This window comes from Condylostylus longicornis, unplaced genomic scaffold (assembly GCF_029603195.1).
Source record: "Condylostylus longicornis isolate FDR11 unplaced genomic scaffold, ASM2960319v2 ptg000135l, whole genome shotgun sequence".
NCBI lineage: Eukaryota > Metazoa > Arthropoda > Insecta > Diptera > Dolichopodidae > Condylostylus > Condylostylus longicornis.
The window spans coordinates 16,477,523-16,501,552 of NW_026578103.1; the positions used below are offsets into that span (position 1 = coordinate 16,477,523).

Consider the following 24,030-nt stretch of genomic DNA (forward strand, 5'->3'; position numbering starts at 1 on the left):
TAGAATTATATAATAGTTAATCAGTTAATGCTAAAAACAACTTGACTTTTAAAATTTATATTAAAAGTAAGGTTTCTGAAATCAATCTTTTTCCAATTTACTGTTATATTTCTAAGGAATAAATCATTATAAGGGTAATTAGATTGCAATCTTATTTGTAAAAATTGAAATTGGAATTGAATTTAACAACATAGAGAATTTTAGGACAAATCAAAAATTGGTCATCATAAACTATTTTAAATAGCTAATGAATTAAGTGTTTTTCCCGATTTCAAGAAACTTTATGTTATAACTTTACTTTATGTTATGTATATAGCGTTTAGTATTAATAATTTGAAGAAATTTTTAAAGCACCTCGAGTTCGAGTATGATGCTGTAATACAATTTCCATATTCATATCGCAGTTTAAATATAACTAGCACATTAAAAAGTTAAAGCTATAGACATAAATTTTTAGAAGAGATTTACAAACCGTAATTGTGGAACAATATATATATATACACACTATAATGTTGGACTTAACATTAAACTTGAACATATTAAATATGTTTTAATATTACGTATTATAATAAATATTATCGGCATTCTGCTCCAAATTAACTACTTTAACATTCAAATCTATCAAATTAACTATTTTATACAATAATGTTGAATAAAATGAACAAATAAAATTAAGTCCTTCATAATTATATAAATAAATTTTTAATTAAATTTTAAATATCAAATATAATTGTTTGAAATTATAGTTTTTAACTACTTAACTTAAAAATGGTGAAAAATAAGAAAAAAAATTACAAATTCTAAAGACGCTTCCAAAGACGCTACATAATTGTGTAAACTTTTTATAATTGTAAAAAATTTCATTCATATTTTATTCTTGTTACAAAAAGAAAGACGCTTAAATAACAATTTGATAGTTTTTACCACTTTTACAAATTCTCAGATGTGTGATAAATTCTCTCTGATATAACTAGTTCTTCGAATACCTTTATATTTTATTTAATTAATAATTGTATTACAATTCAAGGTCACATACTAACCCAAAGAATCTCACATACATTAAAAAATCTAATATATTATTTTAATGGAAGATAATATAATTATAATATTTTTGCATTTATTTTCCCATACACATTTTCTACGATGATGTACGATTACATTTAATATAGTTGTCATAATACATGCTTTCTCATTGTAAAATTTTCTATATACTCGTACATATATGTAAATAAACAGAAGAATATATTTAGTAGCAGATAAAAATTTTAGAATTTTTCTCAGCTTTCATTTTCCTTTAGAAAAGTTCTTTCAGTTTCCCTTCTTGAGAAAATTATTAATATTATAATTAATTTATCATTAAATTACTATAATAATAAGTTTTTGTTTAACATAATATTAAAACGTTTATAATATAATTTTTAATTCTTGTTTTTTTTTTGCAAACTAATAAAGATAATATTGTATATAAGAGAAATAAAATAAATAATTAAATTCGGCAATGAAATTTATTCAGTATTATAAGTAAATTAAAACCAAAATAAATAGATGCCTACGTGTTTAAAAATTATTAAAATGAGATTCACATGAGGATTTTCCAAGTTCAAGACTTTGTTGATTAAGTAATTAGAAAAAATAATTTTCACTTAAGATTTATTTTCATTTTATTTTATTACAATGAAGTTATAAGTAGTTAAGTTTAAAAAAAATAATAAGAACATTACAATTAAAATAATCTTAACAATTTATAAGAGAAAAAACTTATATAAATTTTCTTTTACTGAAAGGGAAGAGTAAAAAATTTATTATGGGGAAATTTTATATTTTTTTACTGGCGGCTATGTCTGGGGTAAAATTTTTTTTTCAAATTGAAAACAAGGTGTGGTAATTTGTCGTTGGCACTTGAAATTTTATAAGTCAAATATATAGCACAATAAATGTAAATATTAAATGGTTTTAGAGTAATCTTGTAAATTTGAGCCCATTACTTGGTTTCATCTTTATAGGCTAACTCTGTAATCATTTGTATATTCAATATCATTGCATATTAGGGCTTTCATTCTAAATTATTAATCATTGTTATTATCATTAAAAATATTTCGTACTGTACTACAAAAATTTTCTGCATTAATGGAAACTCTATATAGTAATTGACATGAAAACTGTTGTAATTTTTTGAAATAAGTAATTCTGAGTACACAAAAAAATATAGAAAATTATTTTACAAGTCCATTTTGGTTTGTAGTACAGATTTGTCTACTTTACCAATTAGTGCTTTTAAACAGTTTTTAAACCTAACTCTTAATTTCGATACTGACCACTTCAGATTTAAATGCTCATATTATTTCAGGTCATTTGTACTATAATTTTTTCCTTTAATTGCAAAATTAATTAAAAAACTACAATTTAAAGAAGTGAAAAAGTAACATCACTAACAATTTCCTTTAAAAATTATTTATATTTTAAAAATTTCCAAAATTATTTTATCAAATGTACTAAGCACAGACATAGAGATTAACTTTAAAAATTTAAAGTATGCAATATTTTTTTATTAATCTAGAATCCTTTGTTATAAATCAAATAAATTTTTCCTTCCTTTTAATTAGATATTTTATATGCATGTGTATGTAAGAAACCATATTCCATAATATGAAATCATATTCGTAAGTAATTCCAATGGTCATTAAATTTATTATAAATTCGTATAATATACTTATGTGAGTGTTAAAAGAAAGAAAGAAAAATAATCGTAAAATATAGAAATTAAAATCAAAATTATATAAAAAAAAATTTACCTGTGCATGTTGAAATAATTAAATGAAAAATAATTAAAAATTGTAATCCAGAAAACCATTTGTTGAAGATTATACTAGGTGATTTAAAAGTTTTAATATTAATGTTGTCGGCATTAATGATTGCCTTTGATAATTTTGTTGTATTAACCACCATTGTTTTAATATTTTTCAGTTTTTGTTCTGCTGATTGAGTTCAAATCCAAGTTTTCGTTAGTAGTATATGTTGTCGTGTTTAAAAAGCATTATATAAGCAATCGTTAAATATAAAATTTTTTTGAATAAAATTGAATTAAAAAATCCAATTTTCTTCTTTTATTTTTTTCTTCGTTTTGCACGTCACAGGTTTTTTATTCTTCTTTTTGCTTAAAAGCAGTAATCTGCTTTTTTTTTCATTAATAAATTTTATTTAATTTTTTTTTTTTGTATTTTAATATAGATCACTTTGCCAATTAGTAACTTCTTTTATATTATATTTTTCTATTTTGTTTTAAGATAAATTGAAATTTAATTTATTAATATTATTAGAATAAATGATTAAATGCATTTTGTGAGGGTTTTTTAGAGCATTTAAAAAAGAAAATTTTTCGCATTTCTTTTACTTTTGAATTTTTAATTTTAATTTTATTATTTATATAAATTAATTAAGTTATCATCGCTTTTATCTAAATGTTACAAAAATTTTTTAAAGAAAATCATAGTTAATTAAAAAGGATTCAAATTTATATATTTAAAACTGATAGCATGTACCTACTACAGAATATGAAAAATAAAATGTAATTTTTTTTTCTACAACTTGAATTATAATGACACTTGCCCCACTATATGTACCTACTAACGTTAAAAACTGCATGCAAACAGTAATACTTAATATTAGGCTTCTAGTTTAAAACTAAATGAAATATTCACAGTTTTGTTCGGTTTAGAAGAAAAATTTGAAGAATATTTCCATAAATTACCAATTTCCTGTCGAAAAAATTTTAAGTTACAGTCTCCTATATTAAAATTTTATTTAAAAAATTCTTTTTTAGGTCTCAACTTCCAAACAATTGAAATTTATTATAGATTTTAATATTTTAGCAAACTTTAGTCAAAACAAGAAATTTTTAACGATTTTGAAGTCTAAATTTTGATATTTAATAATTTTATTGAAATGTGAAATTATTAAATTTCAAAAAGCCCACAAATAACATGAGAGCGTGTTATTTCATATACCCTAAATACCATTAATTTTTATATAAATACTAAATAGCTTTTATACCAAAATTTTATTTTACAATAAACATTTTTAAAAAATCTTTAAACTTGAATGCTTTCGAATAATTTTTTCATTTGTAAATTCTATTTTAAAATTTTTATTTTTAAAATTTTTTTGCTTTGTACACAATTTTTTAAATTTTTCCTCCTTTTTTTTAAATTTTCAGATTAATACGACAAAGTCCTCTCTAAAGAGATGAAAACTCTTCGAATTCCTTCTTTTTGTATCCTTTAAAATATTCAAAACAAAAAAAAATAAATACCGTATAACTCACTTAATAATATCGTAAAAAAAACAAATTTTATCCGTTATATCTTTTAACACTTATTACCGTTATTCTTTTCTCTTCTTCTAAAATATTCCACACATCACAAATTTATATATTATATCCTTTACTCCTTATTTTTTTATTGTTTTTTATTAAAATCTGCACTTTTTCTTTAAACTTTAATTATTCTCAAATTTCATAAATTTATTAAAATTTTCGCTCCCCTTTTAATTTAGCAAATAAAAAAAAATATTTTTCTATTACAATAATAAATTTATAATTAAAATGTTTACATTTTCTTTTTTTTTGTTCTTTTTAAATAAAATTATTAAAGTTCCGATTCTCACGACCGATGGCATTGAATGTCGAAATACGACTGAAAAAAATAAATACTTCCTTTCAATTCAGTTCCTTTTTGACTGTAAACAATCATAACATAAGAAAAAATAACAAAACAAAAACAAAATATCAAAACAATTTTAACAGAGAATTCAGCAGAAGAAAATTTCTTTTAAAAAGAAAATTTTTTTTAGTAAAATCATTATATGCTTTTATCATTCAGCAATTTCATAATACAGTAGGAATGTCTATTACTTCTTAGTTGTGTTGTATATTGTACGAGTTGAGATCAAAATAAAACATGCAAAATGTGGTGAATTTTATATTTTAATCACAATTATTATCGCACAAACTGGTGCATGTATTATAATTTTTTGCCCTACCAATCTACCATATCGAATCTACTCTCTATCTCTAACTAAACTAAAGCATATGAGACAGTAAATTCTTATGAGAAATAATTAAAATTTCAACATACTTTCCATATGTAATCATTTAGTATGTATTGAAATGTTTAGCTGATAACATTTATGTTATTATTGTATTACAATATTGTAGATATAATTTTATAGCATGACATAAAATTTATCACTGTCTTATATTTTGATTGTCGCTGTTTGTTTATGATTATGAAAGTTAGTTTGCTATTATTTTAAGTAGTCAAACATGTTGAATATATTATGTAAACAAAAAAAAGTATATGCAAAGTACATATGTACATATTTTGATTTTATATACCTATGTATATATAAAATTTCTTTCTTTCTTTCTTTTTTTTTTTTGAATGAGGAACAATTAATTTTAATGGTTGAAAGTACGGTACAAAAAAAAATTAAATGATGCGTGATTACTATCTTTTGAGTTCTTTGAGTGAAGGTCAAAATAATATACAAATAATATCATCTGTTTATAGTACATATGTATAAGCTATATTAATATTGTATGTGCGATAAGAACTTCCTGAATTTTGAATAATTTAATTATTTAGTTTTTTGATAGTGTTGTTATCAAGTTGAGTTTTAAAATTTAAATATTATAATGATTTGTTTAAGATACTAAAGAAATACATTGTTAAATAAATATATTGATGTTTATATATGTAATTTGTTTTTAATTACTTTCTATAGTAAATCTTGCGATTATCTAAGCTGCAAGGAGTGATATGCGACAAAATATGTAAATATTAGTGCATATAATATATGAGAAAGTAAATTTTTTCTTTTAGAGGAAACCGACACATTAATTTTTTCTCTTATAACAATAAATATTGTGGTGTTTTTAGCCCAGAACAATATTCAGATCTCCAAAATATATTTTGTTAAATTCTTAGAACCGCGAAAATTTCATGAAACATATAAAACATATAAAATCAAAGCTCGGCACATAAAATCGGTTCTAAGACTGATTTTGCTCTGTTTACCTTTTGTGTTTAAGGAAATTATATTTTCTCATATTTCCTAGATTGAACAGTTGAATCTATATATCATATTGTATAATCATACTTGTATTAATCATAAATTTCTTCCAGTATACATATACTCTAAATTTTTTATTATTTGATCGAGTTCCTGAATTATTTTAAATTTTATTAAAATTTTATTAAAATCATGCCTACAATTTTAATTATTTTAAATGAAAAATTTTTCAGAATTTCTGATAGTATAACAGTGTTTGAAGGTACTTAAAATTTCAAAATATGCACATCCAAAAAAACTTGCTTGTCATGTACATTTACGGCAGTAGAAATTACATAGTTACAATATTACGTATTTGATTATCTCTGTCATTTGATGTCAAATTGCCCTCCATATCTAAAATAATAATGGAAATAAGTAAAATAAATTATATAAATAAATTAATTTCTTTCATATATTTGAAATTTATGTTTCTACAATAAAATACTACCAAATCAAAATGGAAAATAATTACTATGTGTGATACTACTTTTATTTACTCTGCTTAGACACATTCATAAGCAATATATCACAATGAAATGCATGTAATTAGAGGCAAGCACAAATAATTTTTATACAATTTGTAGAAATTTTTTTTTTCTTTTCAAATCACTTTTACTATTTTTTGCCAGAAAATTTTTATTGCAATAATATCAAAAAAAAATAAATTTTATTAAGCTTCTTATAACTGCAATTTTTCTTCTTATTTAATAATTTACTACGATAATATCCAATTTATTTAACGAATATGACGTTTCAATAGTTATACGATTTTTCGAATGAACAGTTTCTTAAAAAGCCAATAAAATTTTATTTATTAAAATACTGGAATCATTTTCAGCTTAAGCAATTCTTTTTTTGAGCAATAAAATAGGCACAACTTTTTGCAATAGATAGTAAAAGTATTTATATATATAGAAACATATTTCACCTGTAATCGTTACCTGTAACAATTAGCATAATATTTGATGATAAAAAATAAAAAAAAAACTCAATAAAATAGGCAGATCTGCGCTTAGAGTAAAACAAGAAAAAAAAAATTTTTAATGTTTTGTTTAAGGCATAACTAGTATTGTTTTTGCTTTTCTTATTTTGTTTTTAAATTTTCCGAATAGCGCGCGCGATTATGGAAAATCATATATATAGAGATAAAATAGTGAAAAATTGCGAAAGTAGGTCAAATGACGTTCATTTAACCTTTTTGTAATATTAAAATTCATTACAATAAAAACGTAATTTATATTTTGCCATGGGTGGTCATAAATCTTTCGAAGTTTTAGTTTTTTTTTGTATATAAGGGGTTATCGCATTGTATATAAGATTAACATGAAATTTTGTTAGTTTGTTATTGTGTGTGGAACTTTTATTCTTTTGATATTTTGGCCTTTGTAGATAGAAAATAATTGTTAAGACTTTTATTTTTGTGTTTTTAATTTTCGCTAAAATCTAAAATATATATGTATAAATGCATATATATAGGCATTTGAAAGTTGCGTTATAATAATACGACTGTTTATACGAGTATTGTCGATTATTTCATATAATATTAAAAATTATTGATAGTTAATGTGAAATTAAATTGATTGCATTATGACAATCATTATATTATTAAACCGTTATTGAACAGGTGTTAAAGTAATATTTCTTTAACATTTTATTTTACAGCAGGATATTGTCACCAAATTCGTTAATAGGGCTTTATGGTATTAATTATTTCAATAATAATGCAAATATTACATAGAATGTTATTTAAAATTCTTATTTAATTTTCAATTTTTGATCTATTTATTTCAATTAATGATTAAAATAATGTCTTAAAATTGACATAATCTGAAACTTTTCACTAAGAAAGTTTTTATCAACTAAATAATAGTAAAATATTAAAATATTTTAACAAAGCTTGTATTAACTTTTACTTTTAATAGAAAAAGCACTTAAAATGAAGTTGATGTTTGATAGATCTAAAACTGTATTAAAATTCCTATGAATTTTTCATATTATACTCGTACACCCCTATACGAATACTGTTTTATTATTTACTTAAAAAAAATAATCTCTCAGAATAGAATAAGAGGATCAAAAAGCCTTTTAACTAAACTAGGAGTAACTGGACTATTTAACAATATTCTTCTTGAATCTTATTTATAATTCATACTCCTGTTCTATATAAGGACTGTTTCTTGACCATTGACGGAATATCTCCGATGAGGTCATAAAAAGCCAAAAGACAAAAAGGCTTATTTAAATAATCATACTATTGTTTTATGATAATTATTGTGACGGTAATCTCTTTTGATAATGATACGAAGTAGTGGTCTCGTATACCATTATACAAAGATTTATTGACATGGAAGTAATTTTTAACTTGCATAATGATTTTTAACTACTTTAATAATGCATTTTAAAGTTTTAATTACAATATTTTTTTATTTTTCATTAAATATTTTATTAAATAAAATATTACCAAACTAAATTTTTACTACATACACATACATACTCGTATATGTATGTATGTAAAAATTTAATCTTTTATATTTTTAAGAAAATTCCCAAAAATTTTGAAAAAAAATAAATTTTGATTATATAAAATTTTCCGTCCTCCTTTACTGTTTATTTACAAATGTTATGTCAAACAAAATTTCCGATTGTTTTTCAAGATTTTTTTTTCATAATCTTTTTTTTAATTTTTTTTTCATAATTTTTTTTTCATATTACAGCACCGATAAAAGTTATATTTTCAGATTCAAAAGATAGCAAAAATATTTTATTTTTCTGCAAACCAAGAGCTTGTATTCACTCTTCCGAATGATTTTGTTTTAAAATTTGTGACACAACAATACTTTCAAAAATCAGTTTCAGATTTCTCCTGAAAATATGCAAAATTATTTATAGTGGTAGTAAGACAATTATAGTAACATATCACTTAAAATTATATAAATGCATGTTTATATATAAGTTCTAGAATTGAATTGTTAGAGGATGGAATGACATTATTTTACAAGTCATACGTCTAACTAATAGACTAAATTTTTAATAAAGTAAAATTATTATAAAAATTTTATAAAAGTTTCGGTCGCTCATTTATTTTTTTCTTTTTAATATATTCTTCATTACTCATTTACTTGCTCCTTCAACTCTAATTGTCATGAATTTTTCTTATCAAATAACAAATGGAATTAAAAACCTAAATAATAAGGATGATGCGATATATACTCATGTTATATGTCATGTTTTTGTAGTTAAATTAAAAAAAAAAACGGAAAACAAGCAATACTTAAAACAAAGGACTTTCTAAAGTAGATCCAGGAAATAAAATTTTCATATTTAACATTCCTTTTTTCAAAATTCTAACATTAAAAAAAAAATTCACATTTTATGTGAATTTTTTCCAAGTTTTAATATGAAAGAAAGAAAAAAATTATAATTTTCTTTATTCGTAAGGAGCATAATATTCCTTTGAATATACGATTGGCCTTGATATCCGCTCATGCATACATTTTTAAAAGCTTAGATTATGACATCATGACAGAATTTATGCTGTTGCTATGTTGTAATAATATATGAAAAATCCTCTATACATATTCATGTACATTTATTATTAAAATTTTGCTTCCTTAGATCTCACTATATCTACTATATAAAAATATTTTTACAAAGTACAGAACAAATTCAATTATAATCGTAATATTTTCTTCGTGCTTAATATACATGATTGTCTTACCCATTTTTTTAAACTTGTATATTGAATAACAGCACTTAAAGAGATCGTATCCTAATATTTACAGCAAAAGTGAAATTTTTTATTTTAAAACTTATTAAAATTTAGTTGGTGGAATTTTTGAGCTGATCAATGGGATTTTCATCCAATTTTTAATAATATGCTTGAAAGGGATAAATGTATTAAAATCCTCATTCATAATCTTTATAGTTAAAATTTTCTAAGACTACATCATCTAGCCGTAACTACATTCGCAAGTTATTAATCGGTTTACAAGAGATAAAGTATATCAATCATCAATGGGAATACATATACTATTGCTAAAATTATTTTTATGCATAACTTTACATACAAAATTCTTAAACTGCTCCACTAAATAAAATAATAAACCAATTCATTTGTTACTAATTGTTTGTACGCTTTGCAAATTTTAAAAAAAATATAAAATTCAGTCAGGCATAACTATCAATAACTTCAACATCTTAATTTCCATACATTTTTATTATTTCAATGGCCAAGTGACTTATTTTTAATTTTTTTTTTCATATACATAATATTCTTTATAATTCATTTTTACCATAATAATAAAGAGGTTAATAGTTATGCCTGACTTCATAACATTCCTTGAATTTTTAATCATACACATTTGAACATTACGAAATTTACCAAATATGTGTGTTTTTCAATTCATTAAAATTCATCTCATTTATATACTTGTTGGTTGTCATACCATCATACTATATGTATTGGATGATGATTGTGTATAAATATTTATACATATCCGTGTATACTTAAAAAAATATTTTTTTCTGTAGTTGAATATTAAATTAAAAATTAATGTATAAATAACTTGATGTCGTTATAGTTGATAGTTGGTATATTTTTTTTTTAATTTATTTCTTTTATTTTACATTTAATAAATGATTATAATTTTATAATTCTACATATTGAAGTTATTTACATCTATGTATATATGGATATGTAGTGTATGCAATAGAAATTGGAACAAGTATAGCTTAAATTTTAATTCTTTAAATCGTTAGGGTTGAACGCTTTAATTATCAATATTAATTTAATAATTTGAATTTTCTTGCTAAAGTTTAAATGAGGAAATTAACCAATTCGTATAAGAAATTCAACAAAATCAAGAAAATGTTGGGTTGTATGGTTACACAAAGTTATAAATCTTTCTTTTCAGTCATCTTTTTTATTCATAATCATATTCTTGTTTTGATTGGATATGTAATTTTTCCAAAAATATTATTCATTTTTGCAACTAAGAGCCTTATCATGAACCTTAATTTTTTATTTCACTTTTTATTCACTTTCAAATCAGAATTCTCCATTTTTAACATCTTTTGAACATCTTTTAAATTATCGAAAGAACGAACGCCTCACGCTCAAAAACAAAGTCAATACATTTTGCATACATTTTAGAAAAAAACGGGATACGTAATACGGAATAATTTTTCTCACTCAAAAATTACATTATACAAATATATTATAGTTACTCACTTTCTTCAAACTTGGCAAGTAAAATAATGAGATTCATTATCACGTACTAAATTTTTACATTTTTTCTCAAAATATTGATGTCCAATTTTTTGATACTAGGCACCGAAATTCCTCCAATACATAGGATCATATTATTCTTGTAGCCTTGTTTGTTGTCATTTGTTTGATTCTTTGAATTAGTCTTTGTAAGGATTGACTTTTGCGAAAATATTTGGGAATTTTTGAAAAAAAGAAGGGTTCCCATATCTTTATATATGAAAATGAGAGAAAAAATTCAAAGTTATTATTTTTTTTTTATGTCTTCAAACTTTAAATATATTCTTTTTTTTTAATATTTACAAACACCCTTTAAAGGTAAATAAATAAACCTTATTAATTGGCAGGAATCGACTTAATCATTAAAAGCAATTAATTAGACTGTAAAAAATTTTCCTATTGTTCTTTTTCCTTCAGAAGATATTTAGAATATAAACACCATATCTTTAATTTTCTGTCACACAAGTTAAACTAGGAAAATTTAATGCTGAAGTCTTCTACTTTCACGACTCTTGCGAGTAAAATAAAAATTAACTGTTTGAATAGCAATACGACAACATGCCATACATATTCATCGGCGTCAGGACGCGCAGTTGGTTTCTGCAGGTTGAAGAACTCACTTCCAAGGAATATCACTATTTACTTGGGACCTGGATAGTATATGTGGGATATAGAAAGACAGCAATGAAACATAACACTCTTTGCGGTGGTTAGAGAGGAAGTGTTCCTTATCCCATAAGAAACTTAAAATCTGCAATAATTACTAGACTGTAGTATAATATTATTTTCTTAATTGATATTAATTTTGTCAATTTTTTTGTTTTAGATATCTAAAACTTCAATTTATTCATTACAAAATGTTTGCTATAAAAGTAGTTCTTAAATTGCAGGAAAATCGCTACTTTTAAACTTTTGTATCTTTTCTAAAATGTTAAATAAAAATTTATTTTGATATTTTCTAAATAAATGTCGTTGGAAAGTACTATTAAAACGTTCAATAAAAATCTCATTAATTTATTAAAAATAAGTGACAAAATATTGGAGTTGGGCTTTAAATTATACTCATAGATTTGGCAAATTTGTATTTTAAAAGATAACAAGTTTTTGAAGATTTTGTATTCGTATTTTGTAACAAAGGGGAGGAAATCAAATTGTTATTGTCAACAATTTTATATTATTTATTATCATAACAAAAATATACGATAAAACAAAACAACTTCATGAATTCGAGACCCTATGTATAGAATATAAGGGGTGAAAATTCAATCATAAAAATTATATTAAGATGACAGCCCTGGTCTTGTTATTATAATCTCATCAAAATTGTATTGCTATTCAATATAAAATGAAAATATTTATGCATTTTACACTAAAAGATATGGTGATGAAAATTCGGAAAACAAATAGATGTTTATTAAGTAGTAGGGGGGGGGGGGGGGGCTTTTATAACCGCAATGAAAAGTTTAAAAAAAATATGATTATTTTATTTTTAACTGGTTTGTTTGTTTCAATAATTTAAAACAAAATACTTAAATATTGTTATTTTTACCTATATTGCAATTCAAAGGACAAAAATAATAACTATAATTTTTTTTAACATTTCAATTCAAGTACAATTCAGTTTCTGTGTACAATAACAAGTTTTCTTTTAAATTATGATACTAAAAAAGTCTATATGCAAAATCTACTACCAAGCATTTTACAAAAATTTTTAAAAATATTAAAAATTTTCCTTCTTCAATAATTTTATGTTTAAAAATTGGAAGACAAATTTTATATCGGAAGCGGACAATATTTGGAATTAAAAATTATTAGAAATTCCAATTACTTAGCATTTGAAATTTAGTTATTAAAGGTATAAATGTTAATTTTCATGTCAAGAGGAATGGAAATAAAAGTACAATAACCTTATTAATTAATTTGGTTTCTTTTAGCCATCAAATATTTTCGCAAATCAATCAGGATTCCCTTTGTAAAATACTGTAAAAAATCAATAGTATTAAATCCAATAGTAATATATGAATATGATATGATCTCATTTTAGTAAATAAATCATATAAAAGGAATTACAGCCGGAATTACGAGCAACAATCATAATAAGTAAGCACACATACTTCTATATAGATACAAAAAAATGGCTTCATTCGGACCTTTCTCATAACAAATTATATGTGATTCTCATCATTTACAAGAAAAAAATATAGACATAAACAATGAAAAATGAGTAATTTTTCGATTTTTCTGTACTCAAGTTCGACTCCAAGAATTGCAATTGAAATAAATATAAATTGATAAAATTTTGCTGAATAGCTTGAATTTTTTCATAAGAATAAATTAAGGATCAATATAAAGACACAAAAACAACAATATTTCTAATTATAATATTACTGTTTTACAGCGAGAAATTAAGTAAGACGAGAAAGGAATAAAATTATAATTGTATCGACTTAATAATCGCCATAGTTAATACACTCTTCTAGTAGATCTCTGATTAATCGAGTATTATAGCATAATAAAATGTATATGGATAGATACCTCTATTATCTGATTGTAAATTTATTTTGGTTCCAATACTAGTTTTATGTAAATTTCAAATATTATAGGTATACACATAACGTAAAAAATTTTTACAATAAATCACATATAAAACATTGCATTAAGAAATCGTAACTATTTATAACTATAAATTGTAACATTCACATTGAAGTTTAGTATATGAACATGTGTAATACGAACACTAATATTATACAAAAGTAAATAATATAAAAAAAAATTTCTTCACGCTATTATATAAAACTTTACTGAATAATCAAGATGTTAACACATACCTACAGCGTTCACAATAAAAATAGCTAATGTACACTAACATAATTACATATTATGACTTATGAGTAATACAAATACATAATACAGAGGTAAGGTTTATAACATTGCATATATACTTACCCAATATAAGTGCTCAAATATGTTTGTACCTATACTTTAATAATTACCATTATTATTAAGTTATAATGTCCTGCCGTTTAACTTCTTTATTATTGTATTTTATCGCAGCTTTACACATTCAAAAATGTGAATAACCTTAAAGAATGGAATGGTATAAAATAAAATTTAATTTTCAATTTCAAATATTTATTTTTATTTTTTTTTTAAATTAAATGCTGTACATCACAAGGTTAAGTTTTTATGTATTTACTTTTTGAATTTTGAGAAAGAAGTCACAGAAATTAATAATTTCTAGTATATTTTTTATACAAAAGCAAAAATTAGTTTTAGTGATTTTGGTAAAAACAAAAATTACATTTATACTTCGGAAAGTGCCATCAACTTTTAAAAATTTCGAAAATGAGTAAATTAAAAAATTAAGTAAAAATATACCAAACAATTGTTGCTTTTTTATTTCATTTGAGGGCGTATAACACTCCAAATGTATACCCATATAGTAACCCTTGAATAATTTATTTCTTAAAATTTTTTTCTATATCATCAAATTCTTTCTAAGTTATCGTCTCTCGAAAATCTTCAAAATTTGAATTTTTGTTGCCTTATAGTTTTCCGAAATTCCAAACTTCTCAAAATTTCTACGGAAGCAAAAAGGTGACATTAAATATCGTACCATCAAAATATATAATTAATTATCCTAACTCACTTGCTTAACCGTCGAATTCCATCATTGTGTTCTATACGATTCTTTCACCTTTTTTTTTTTTTAATCCTAAAAGTATGCAATAAATTGACATATTTTACAATATTCATGGAAGTAACTAGATTTTTACCGACCGTATTGTGTATACAATAGGTAGGTTATGTGATGGCAACAAATTTTGCATATCGAGTTTTCGGTGGGAATGCACTTCTCCATAGTAGGGAAGTGTAAATAAACTATTTTTAGCAACCTGTCGGTCTGTCGGTCTGTCGGTCTGTGTGTGCATGCGTGTATCTCAAGTTCTACTGAACCGATTTTTATGAAATTTTATATGTAAGTTTATTTCAACCATGGCACGGATCGATTAACTTTTGGGATATATCAGGCCTCGGGAACTGCACTTTTTAACCGATTTGCTTGAAATTTCATATATAAGTTTCGCTCGACCGGCCGCAAAACCTCCTAACTTTTGGAAGAAATCAGGTGTCAGCAACTGGACGTTTACTACGGGCCAAATATACATTTTTGCGTATATAAAGAGAAATAATCGACCGATTTCATTGAAATTTAATATTTAGGTTCTTCGTATTAAAACAATGAACATATAAATTTTTTGGAAAGATCAAGGCTCGAAAACTGATCTGCGGGCCGATTTTACATTTTTCACCATATCTACGGAACGAATCGATGGAATTTCTTGAAATTTGATATTTGAGTTCTGGTTGTTACCGGCGAGCATTTCAGGGAATTCGGGTAGCACAAAGCGAAACTCTACTAAGAGCCAAATTTACATTTTTCTAGGTATGTTAACTATAAGCTTATTAATGTCCTAAAAATTGGAAAGAGGTAATTAACAGGCATTTTTATAATATTCTGTAACACTTTCACTTAACTAGACAATGCACAATGCGGTCGGTTATGTGCTGACCACATCAGATTTTTTTTTAAATATCTTCACTTGTTCAGGGGAAAGAGTTTTCAATGCTTACATTAATTGTGCAGGCGACTTGATTTCCTTATAAAAATGAGATGAAAAAAGTTTACTCATAATATTGTAATTATTTTCACCCTTAATATTTTCATAAAATTGGAATTTCTCTTAACAATTTAAAAATTGAGAAAAAGTAAAAAAAACAAAATAAAAATGACCGCATTGTCAAAAAATTTTTATGTTTTAAAAATTAGAAATGTTTCTTTTTTCTACTGAACTTAAGTTACTGTTATTGGTAAAAATTAATTAAATTAGCTTAAAATTTTACTTTAATTTCAATTTGTAACTTTGTATAACACTCTTGTATAAATTTATAATATTACTTTAATCCATTACATAATTGGTTAAAATTGTTTTTTTTTTCTCTCTCTTGTAGCTCTTTCTTATATGTTCTTAAAAGAGAGATGAGTTCGAGCATTTGCATTTTATTCTTTTTTTCCAGTATTTTTTTTTGTTGCAAAAATGTTTTTTTTTGTCCTTTATAGAACATGATGCATCAAATTTTATGCTTCAATTTGCTTATGTAAAAACTCTAATACATTCTCCTGTATAATATTAAGCAGTCAAGAAAACCACAAATTATTTCTACTTTAAATTACATACTCCTATAATATTTGTGCTTAATATTATATAAGTATATGTGAGGGGGAGAACTTATAACTTTCATTTCATAATGATTCGTGATGACATGTAAGAAATTTTATTATTATTACAAATTCTATATTTTTTTTTCAAGATACATATACGTACAAACACAAGCAACATATAGTTTTCCCTTCTATCGAATATATGAAACCCATTAGATTACATAATTTTATATATATATATCAAACGCCCTTAATGAAAAGAATTAAATTTAGTGTATGGGGAAAGACTACTGACTTTTAAGTATCCCATAATAATATTATATAGAATGAAATATTTATATATGTATATATTTAATTGTGTATAACAGAGTTTAATTTAAAGAAGTGGGAGCATTCTCCATAAGAGTAATTTTTTTAATATTATACTTTGTAGATGAATGCATAATAATAATAAATGTGTGCATTTTTGTTTTTATTTTCTACCCCAAAAACTATTATACACAATTCTTATCTTAAAATAAAATTTCTTTTAATTTTTTTTTTCTAAAACAATTATACATTAATGATTTTTATTTTTCTTTTTTTAAAGAACTTGAATTAATAAAAAATTTCATTCTTTTATTTTACATGTAATGTACAATTGATATTCTTTCGAAAATTCGAAAATTATCATTTTAAGTAGAATTTATTTCGAAGTAATATTTATGCGATATTCTTTAATCAAAAATAATCTTATAGAACTATCATGAATTTATGTAGCACAACATTTGTAATCACACTAAATAAAGTGTATAACAATATTGCATGCCATAAAATAGAAACTATATGTTTCACTAGAATTAGAATTTTACAAAAAATTTTACAAAATTCTAATTCTAGTGAAAAATCCAATTATATTTTTAATCTTTTTGCATGTATCTATATATAAAATGTAATCAAAATCAAAGTGTTATACTGAAATTTTAATCTAAAATGAAAGATGCACTTCAATTAACGTGCATATATATCGCGTATTTATTATTATTTTATTAAAGCACAATGTTATACTATCAGCTTATATTATAAAAATATATAAGTTGCCTTAAGGTAAAATTATATAAATAGATGAAAGTGTAAATGTAATGCACAAGGTTCATATACTCGTATAATGCATAATACAATATTGTACAATTATATATATATGAAAATATACTAATAATAATAAGTATATAAATAATCATGTTTAATTCAATGTAAATTTTTTATTGTAATGGTCCAAAGATTCATAATTATCATTTATGGAAAAAAAAACAAAATAAATATACTTAAGATAGTAACATAAGAGTACATGGGTTTCATGTTTCACAATATATAGGTACAATATGTTCTCTTATGATGAATTAATGAATATTTAAAAGGAGGAAGACATATTGTGTGTAATATTTCTCAAAGGTAAATTGCAGTTTTTCATGTAAGGAACGCTTCAATTAATTTTTCTTTTCTTTCATTTCTTTTTTTTATATAATTTTTTTTTTTATCTATCTACCAATTAACTGATTATACAAGATAAATAAAGTAAATATTAGATAAACACTTGATATTTAATTTCTAATGTTAATTTAATTAAAAATCAACTCTCAAATGATTTCAAAATACAAGTATATATATATGTATATATACAAAAGAAATTTATAAATAATAAAATATTGCATTCTGATATTTCAAAATATACAAGGCCTTAAACTACGAGTATTACGCTGTTTTCTCTATTTTATTTAAATCGTAATGCTGTATTAAAATTTCATTATTAATTCAAAAGATTAGACCATAAGATTCCTTAGATTAATTTATACATATAACAATATACAAACCTATACACTTTTCTTAAAACAAATAGAATGATTACCTGTAAATTGAGTAATATGCTAAGTAGTATACTACTGCATATAATATCGTTCGTGAGTATTTAAACAAATTTTCTCTCATATTACCTTATTTTTATTCTCTTTCTATTACCGTATGAAGCCAACAATTCTAATTTACTCATAAATTTTAAAGAAGCAATAATATGGAAAGAAATTTTATGAGAATATTATATTTGTATTTCAATTAGATTAAGATTAATTATTTTTGTATATCGCTTATATGTATATGTATACACAGACACACAACTTTTTTATTTAATGGATTGTAAACAATATTTAATACGAATTAATATTCAACATAGTATTTACATATAAATTTTTATTTTTGATTTTATAAAATTTTGGAAAATTTTGCCAGAACTTGTATACTACATACAAGTTCTGGCAAAACTATAGTATCAATGAAGAAATGAAAAGCACAAAATAATTTGAATCATGTAAATCCTGCGTGATCTTTTTGGTGACGTTCACCAAAACAATATCAAAGATAATTAAATGATTTATTTGGATGACGTAAATTTATTTATCACAATTCGATTTTATTGCTTTACGATAAAATCTCGTATACTCGTATCAGATTTTTATTTTGTGATTTTTTTTTATTTAAATACACAAAATTGTAATGATTGCTGTATAAATATTTTGTTATGGTTCTCACGATATTTATGAAAATTGTTTAATATAGGTATTTTGTTTTAGTCTATAGTTTATTACGTTTATTACAAACACAAAAAGAAAAAACGAGAATAGATATAGTTGATCGTACGGTAATAGATACCCGTACGAATAAATGATTTTAAATGAGATAATCAGAGATAATTAACATACAGTTTCTAGCAACGTCCTGCTTTTTATATATCTAATGTTATTTTTTACATAAATATATGGTAGTTGCCATATAAACCCATCTTAATAGGTTCTGCGCTATGAACAAACAGTTTATGAAATCGTATGGCAGCTACCACAAGCAGAAACTTCAATGAGATTTATCAAAAATAACAGTCCTAACAATATATTTGCTCGTACAAATTTTCAAAACTATGCGCTGGATAATTTCTGAGATGTGGCGAAAGAGCTACATCTATCGCAAGTGTTCATGAGATCTACCTTTCTTGAGAACTTTTAGCGAATATACCAGCCAAGTAATTTCAACGGCTTTTATCAACCACAATAACCCTATTACAATAGCAATGATATCTAATTTACATAGGATTTCGGCATTTACTACTATAAATTATTTGTGAAAATTTGCTGAGCGAACGGACAAACGGACAGATATAGTTAAATTTTCTCAACTCAAAATTCGACGCTGATCAAAAACATACACTTGTGCCTATATCTCAGACCATTATTTCTTAGCGTTATAAACGGTAAGGAAAATTTAGTAGACCCTTCGAGCATACGTTCTTTCGGGTATAATCAGGTATTGTTTTGCATTTTTATGTTCAAATTTTATCAATAATATAAATTTAGTTTCGTTTAAGATAAAAATAGCAGAAAAACAACATATAGGAAATTGTTTATGAAAATAAATAAAATGCACTTATTGTAATGTTATTATCAGTATAAAGCAGGATATTTTTAAAATTTAGCATACATTTCATTTTCTACGATTAAATACTAATCGCCTAGACGAGCCAAGCAAAAACATATCAAGCTTCATTTTTATAACTGTTATACTGGTTTCATTGAGATCATTAAAATGTTTAGGACCTCAGAGAGGTGAAATTGGGTATGTATAAGCTGAAATGTTAACACAGAAACAACAAGAAAATTCTAATATCAAAATATTTCTAATATTTCTCAACAAAATTTGTTAACGAGTTAACAATCTCGAAACATTTCTCATGTAATCAATATAAAAATAATATTCAACGCCTCATATAACTGAGATAAAAAAAATAATAATTCGTGTGAAGCAATTGGAAACAAGAGTTTTATATATACTTTTCTGTAATAAATCCATATAACATTTTATTCGAGAGAATAATTTTTTTATTCTATGTTTAAGAAATACATAAAAATTTCTGTCGTCATTTGAATTTCAATGACAAAATAATTTTTATCGTATATTTGAATATACAAACATATTTACTTACACTATAATCAGAAAAGCGAAAACATTTCTTTGCATTTTAATTGCATTGAATAAATTTTCAACAAAGAACTTAAGGTTTACTAATTCAAAAAAAAAAGAAGAATCACATTATTTCATAGGAAATCTTTTATATTTTTTTTCATATCAAATTTTATAAACGATGTTATCCTTGAACTTTGCTAAACAAAAATATTTAAATAAAAAAAGGTGAAAATTTTTTCCCACTTTCTATTTGTTACAATTTCTAAATACAAAGAGCAAAGTAAAACTCTGAATTTCTGGGATTTTTCAAAATATTTAGATCAAATTTTTTAACTCATTAAAAATATAATTAAGAAAAAGTAAATTCATTTGTTTTTTCCTATCCCTTTTTCAAAACATCCTTTTCGAAAATTTATAATTTTCCTATCTCAATTTGCATATATGTATGTATGTATATCGTTGCGATTGTATGCAAATATGCATTTAAATTTAAATTTCGTATTAAAATATTAATTGTATTAATTTTATTCTTTTAGAAAATTTTTGTGAATTGTTGACTTAGATGTAGTTGGAAATATTTTTACTAAGGCGAACATAAATAAAGTCAAAATATGAGAGCGTAATTCTTTCGTAATCTAAATTTTTTGTTACATAAATTCATAAGTAAGTCAATATGAATTTGCATAACTAAAGGGTGATTATAAAAAAATTATTATATAAACTAAAATTGAATCTTGCTATTTCTAATACTGTCCATACTGTCCTTTACTCTACTCGTAAAACAATAAAAAATTTGGTGGTTAACAACGAATTACATTTGTTCTAAAAACTATTCATTTTATGCTTAATATTTGCTTGCATAGAAAATTCCCCAAAAAATTATTTTATACATTAAAAAATTGATTATTACAAATTAATCCTGTGAAAATTTTCTATAACCCGATTTCGACTATAGGGATTTGAAAACTGTGAAAAGAGTCTTAGTGTACAACTATATCATTTTTAGAATCTTATATCAGTTATTTAATTTTTTGTTTTATCAAGAGATAATTTTAGTCTCTTCAGCTAAAATTGGCTAAAAAATGAAATTATCGGATTTCAACAAATTCCCACAGAATTTGAAAAACATTTATCAAAACACTGGGAGACCACAACCCCTGCACAATATAAATCTAGTCTTACTTGAAATTTTCGTTGTCACGTTACATGTTTTCCCATTTATCTAAAGCATATATCTTTTGTTGCTTCTTTTGGTAAAACTATCCGTAATTAACCTATTGTCATATAGACTTGATCTTTTTTCAATTGAATCTAAAAATTTCTTGTACTTATCAGAAATTATTACTATAATGTTCACATGATTTTAAATTAAAGTTATGAATACTATGAAATAAAAATTATAATACAACAGATACCTATATTCAAGATAATACATAGGTATACTATACCACATTTTCGAAATAAATTTCGAAAAAAATTTATTCGACTTTTTTATGTGTAAAATTTATATTCGACCAGAATAATAAATAATTTAATTTGTAATAAAATATGTTATAAACTTGTAATTTCCATATTTTGGAAGTAAAACATTTCCTTAATAATTACAAAAAAAAATATAGGAAGTGAATTAATATTATTTTTCTTATAATTATAAGAATATGTTTTATATAATATTTAAGAAATATTAAATAATATACTATTAAAATTCCATACAAATTATTTATACAAACATTAAAAATAAATAAGACAATATTATTATAATTGTCCATAATACTGCGATTCGCCCACCCATCATCAAAATTCTCATCATTTTCAATATTTAATCTATTTGTGATTTCATATTTTACAAGCGCCTTAATTATTCATTATATGGATGATGACTTGAATATATAATTTTCATATTGCATAGATAATTTTGTATTATAATAACCATAATATACATTATGTACTTGATTATTATTTAAATTCGTATTGAATTATAAAATATACATAAATATTTTAATCGTTTCTGTAATACTGAAACAGTATATTGAAAAATTAAAGTTCTAAATATTCATAATTTAATTCTAGGCACGATTCATTGGTAACATTAAGATTTTGGAGATTAGTGGAATTCTTCAATGAAAGTAAAAGAAAATTATTAATGGCCAAATTGAATACATAAGCATATTTCACATAAGTTTTAAATAAACTTATATGGGTTATATAAGAAAGTTGATTTTCATTTAATTTTATAATAATGTGATGGAATACATGAATTTTGGAATTAACTATGTATAAAATTTTCAAGTTCAATTGAGAATCACAAAATTGAATAATGAACATTCTTTAAGCTGATATAAATGATGATTCTCTAGGCTGCAAGTATATGGGTCAAAAATTCAAATCCAATTCTTCTGTTAATATTTTTTTGTATTTCAGCAAAGTCGTATAATGGATCTTCTATTGCACTTCAAAAATTTGTACCGTAATTAATATATAGTTGTTTAGTTGATTCTTACTTTAAAATGCTCCTATTAGACCAAAAGTAATTTTAACAGGTGTCGTCGCCGTACATCAGTATATAGATTTTTACAAAAAACCTGAATTTTCTGAGTTTTATTGTTCTGTATATCTTCCTTATCGGTTGTAGATTAAATGCTGCTTTTGCCTACTTGAGCGTGTTTTCCATATCACTTCATATCAAAACATGGCCGCATTTTCAGAAATACATATTTGACAGATCGCGTATTACTAATTTAAATAATTTATTGCAAATTACGTACTTGAGTAAAACAGAATTATCTATATGTGTCACCGATTTTATTCAAATATACATTTTATATTATAATATTTTTCTAATTTAATTTTGAGACATATTTAAACACTATTTTCAATATAATTTAACATAATTTTTGACATTACATTTCAAATGAGCTTAATGTGTTCTCTTAAATAATAATACTAATAGCTACATATAACATCATGTATATATGTACAATATAGTCCAATAAGTGCGTAAAATTTAAAAACTTATTTTATAAAATTATTCGATTTATATTAAGAGTGAAATGTAATTATATTATTCGAACATTTTATGTTCACGACATGCTAGATTTGCGATTCTGTTTTTATGTATGTACAAACTAAAAGTTCGTGAGTCAAAATAAATTTAGTACTTCGTTTGTAACACTAAATAAAAGCTTTTCGACATTAAGGTATAAAATTAGATATCCGAAGAGTCGAAGCGACTCTGTTTAGTTTGGGTTGGTTCGGCGATTGCATCATTAAAACTGCATGAGAATTCGGATATATTTTAGAATGCATAGTTTTTATGTATATGCTAATTATATAAACTTTAAGGTTTTAGTACTGAAACTTTACGACAACGGGCTTACTAATAAGGCCCCTATTCAAACAAATTTTGCATCAAAGGTATAGTTCTTACGGCAGTTTTTATCCAATT

General features: G+C 23.5%; 2 protein-coding genes across 3 annotated transcripts in view; one reads left to right on the forward strand and one right to left on the reverse strand.

Moving 5' to 3' along the window:
* LOC129615054 (uncharacterized) overlaps nucleotides 1–4,666 on the reverse strand; it is a 44,476-nt gene extending 39,810 nt beyond the window's left edge. Inside the window, exons 1-2 of one of the 2 annotated variants that reach the window (XM_055530104.1) lie at nucleotides 4,379–4,666; nucleotides 2,793–3,454 (exon numbers count right to left, since the gene is read on the reverse strand). In XM_055530104.1, coding sequence (XP_055386079.1) covers nucleotides 2,793–2,946 — 154 coding nt within the window. In that variant the 5' untranslated portion in view covers nucleotides 2,947–3,454; nucleotides 4,379–4,666. Of the gene's footprint in view, nucleotides 1–2,792; nucleotides 3,455–4,321 lie in introns of both variants that reach the window. The other variant, XM_055530105.1, reaches the window with a different exon arrangement.
* Nucleotides 1–24,030, forward strand: part of LOC129615056 (protein MCM10 homolog) — a 131,950-nt gene that overhangs the window by 83,432 nt on the left and 24,488 nt on the right. The gene's annotated exons all lie outside the window — the stretch shown is intronic.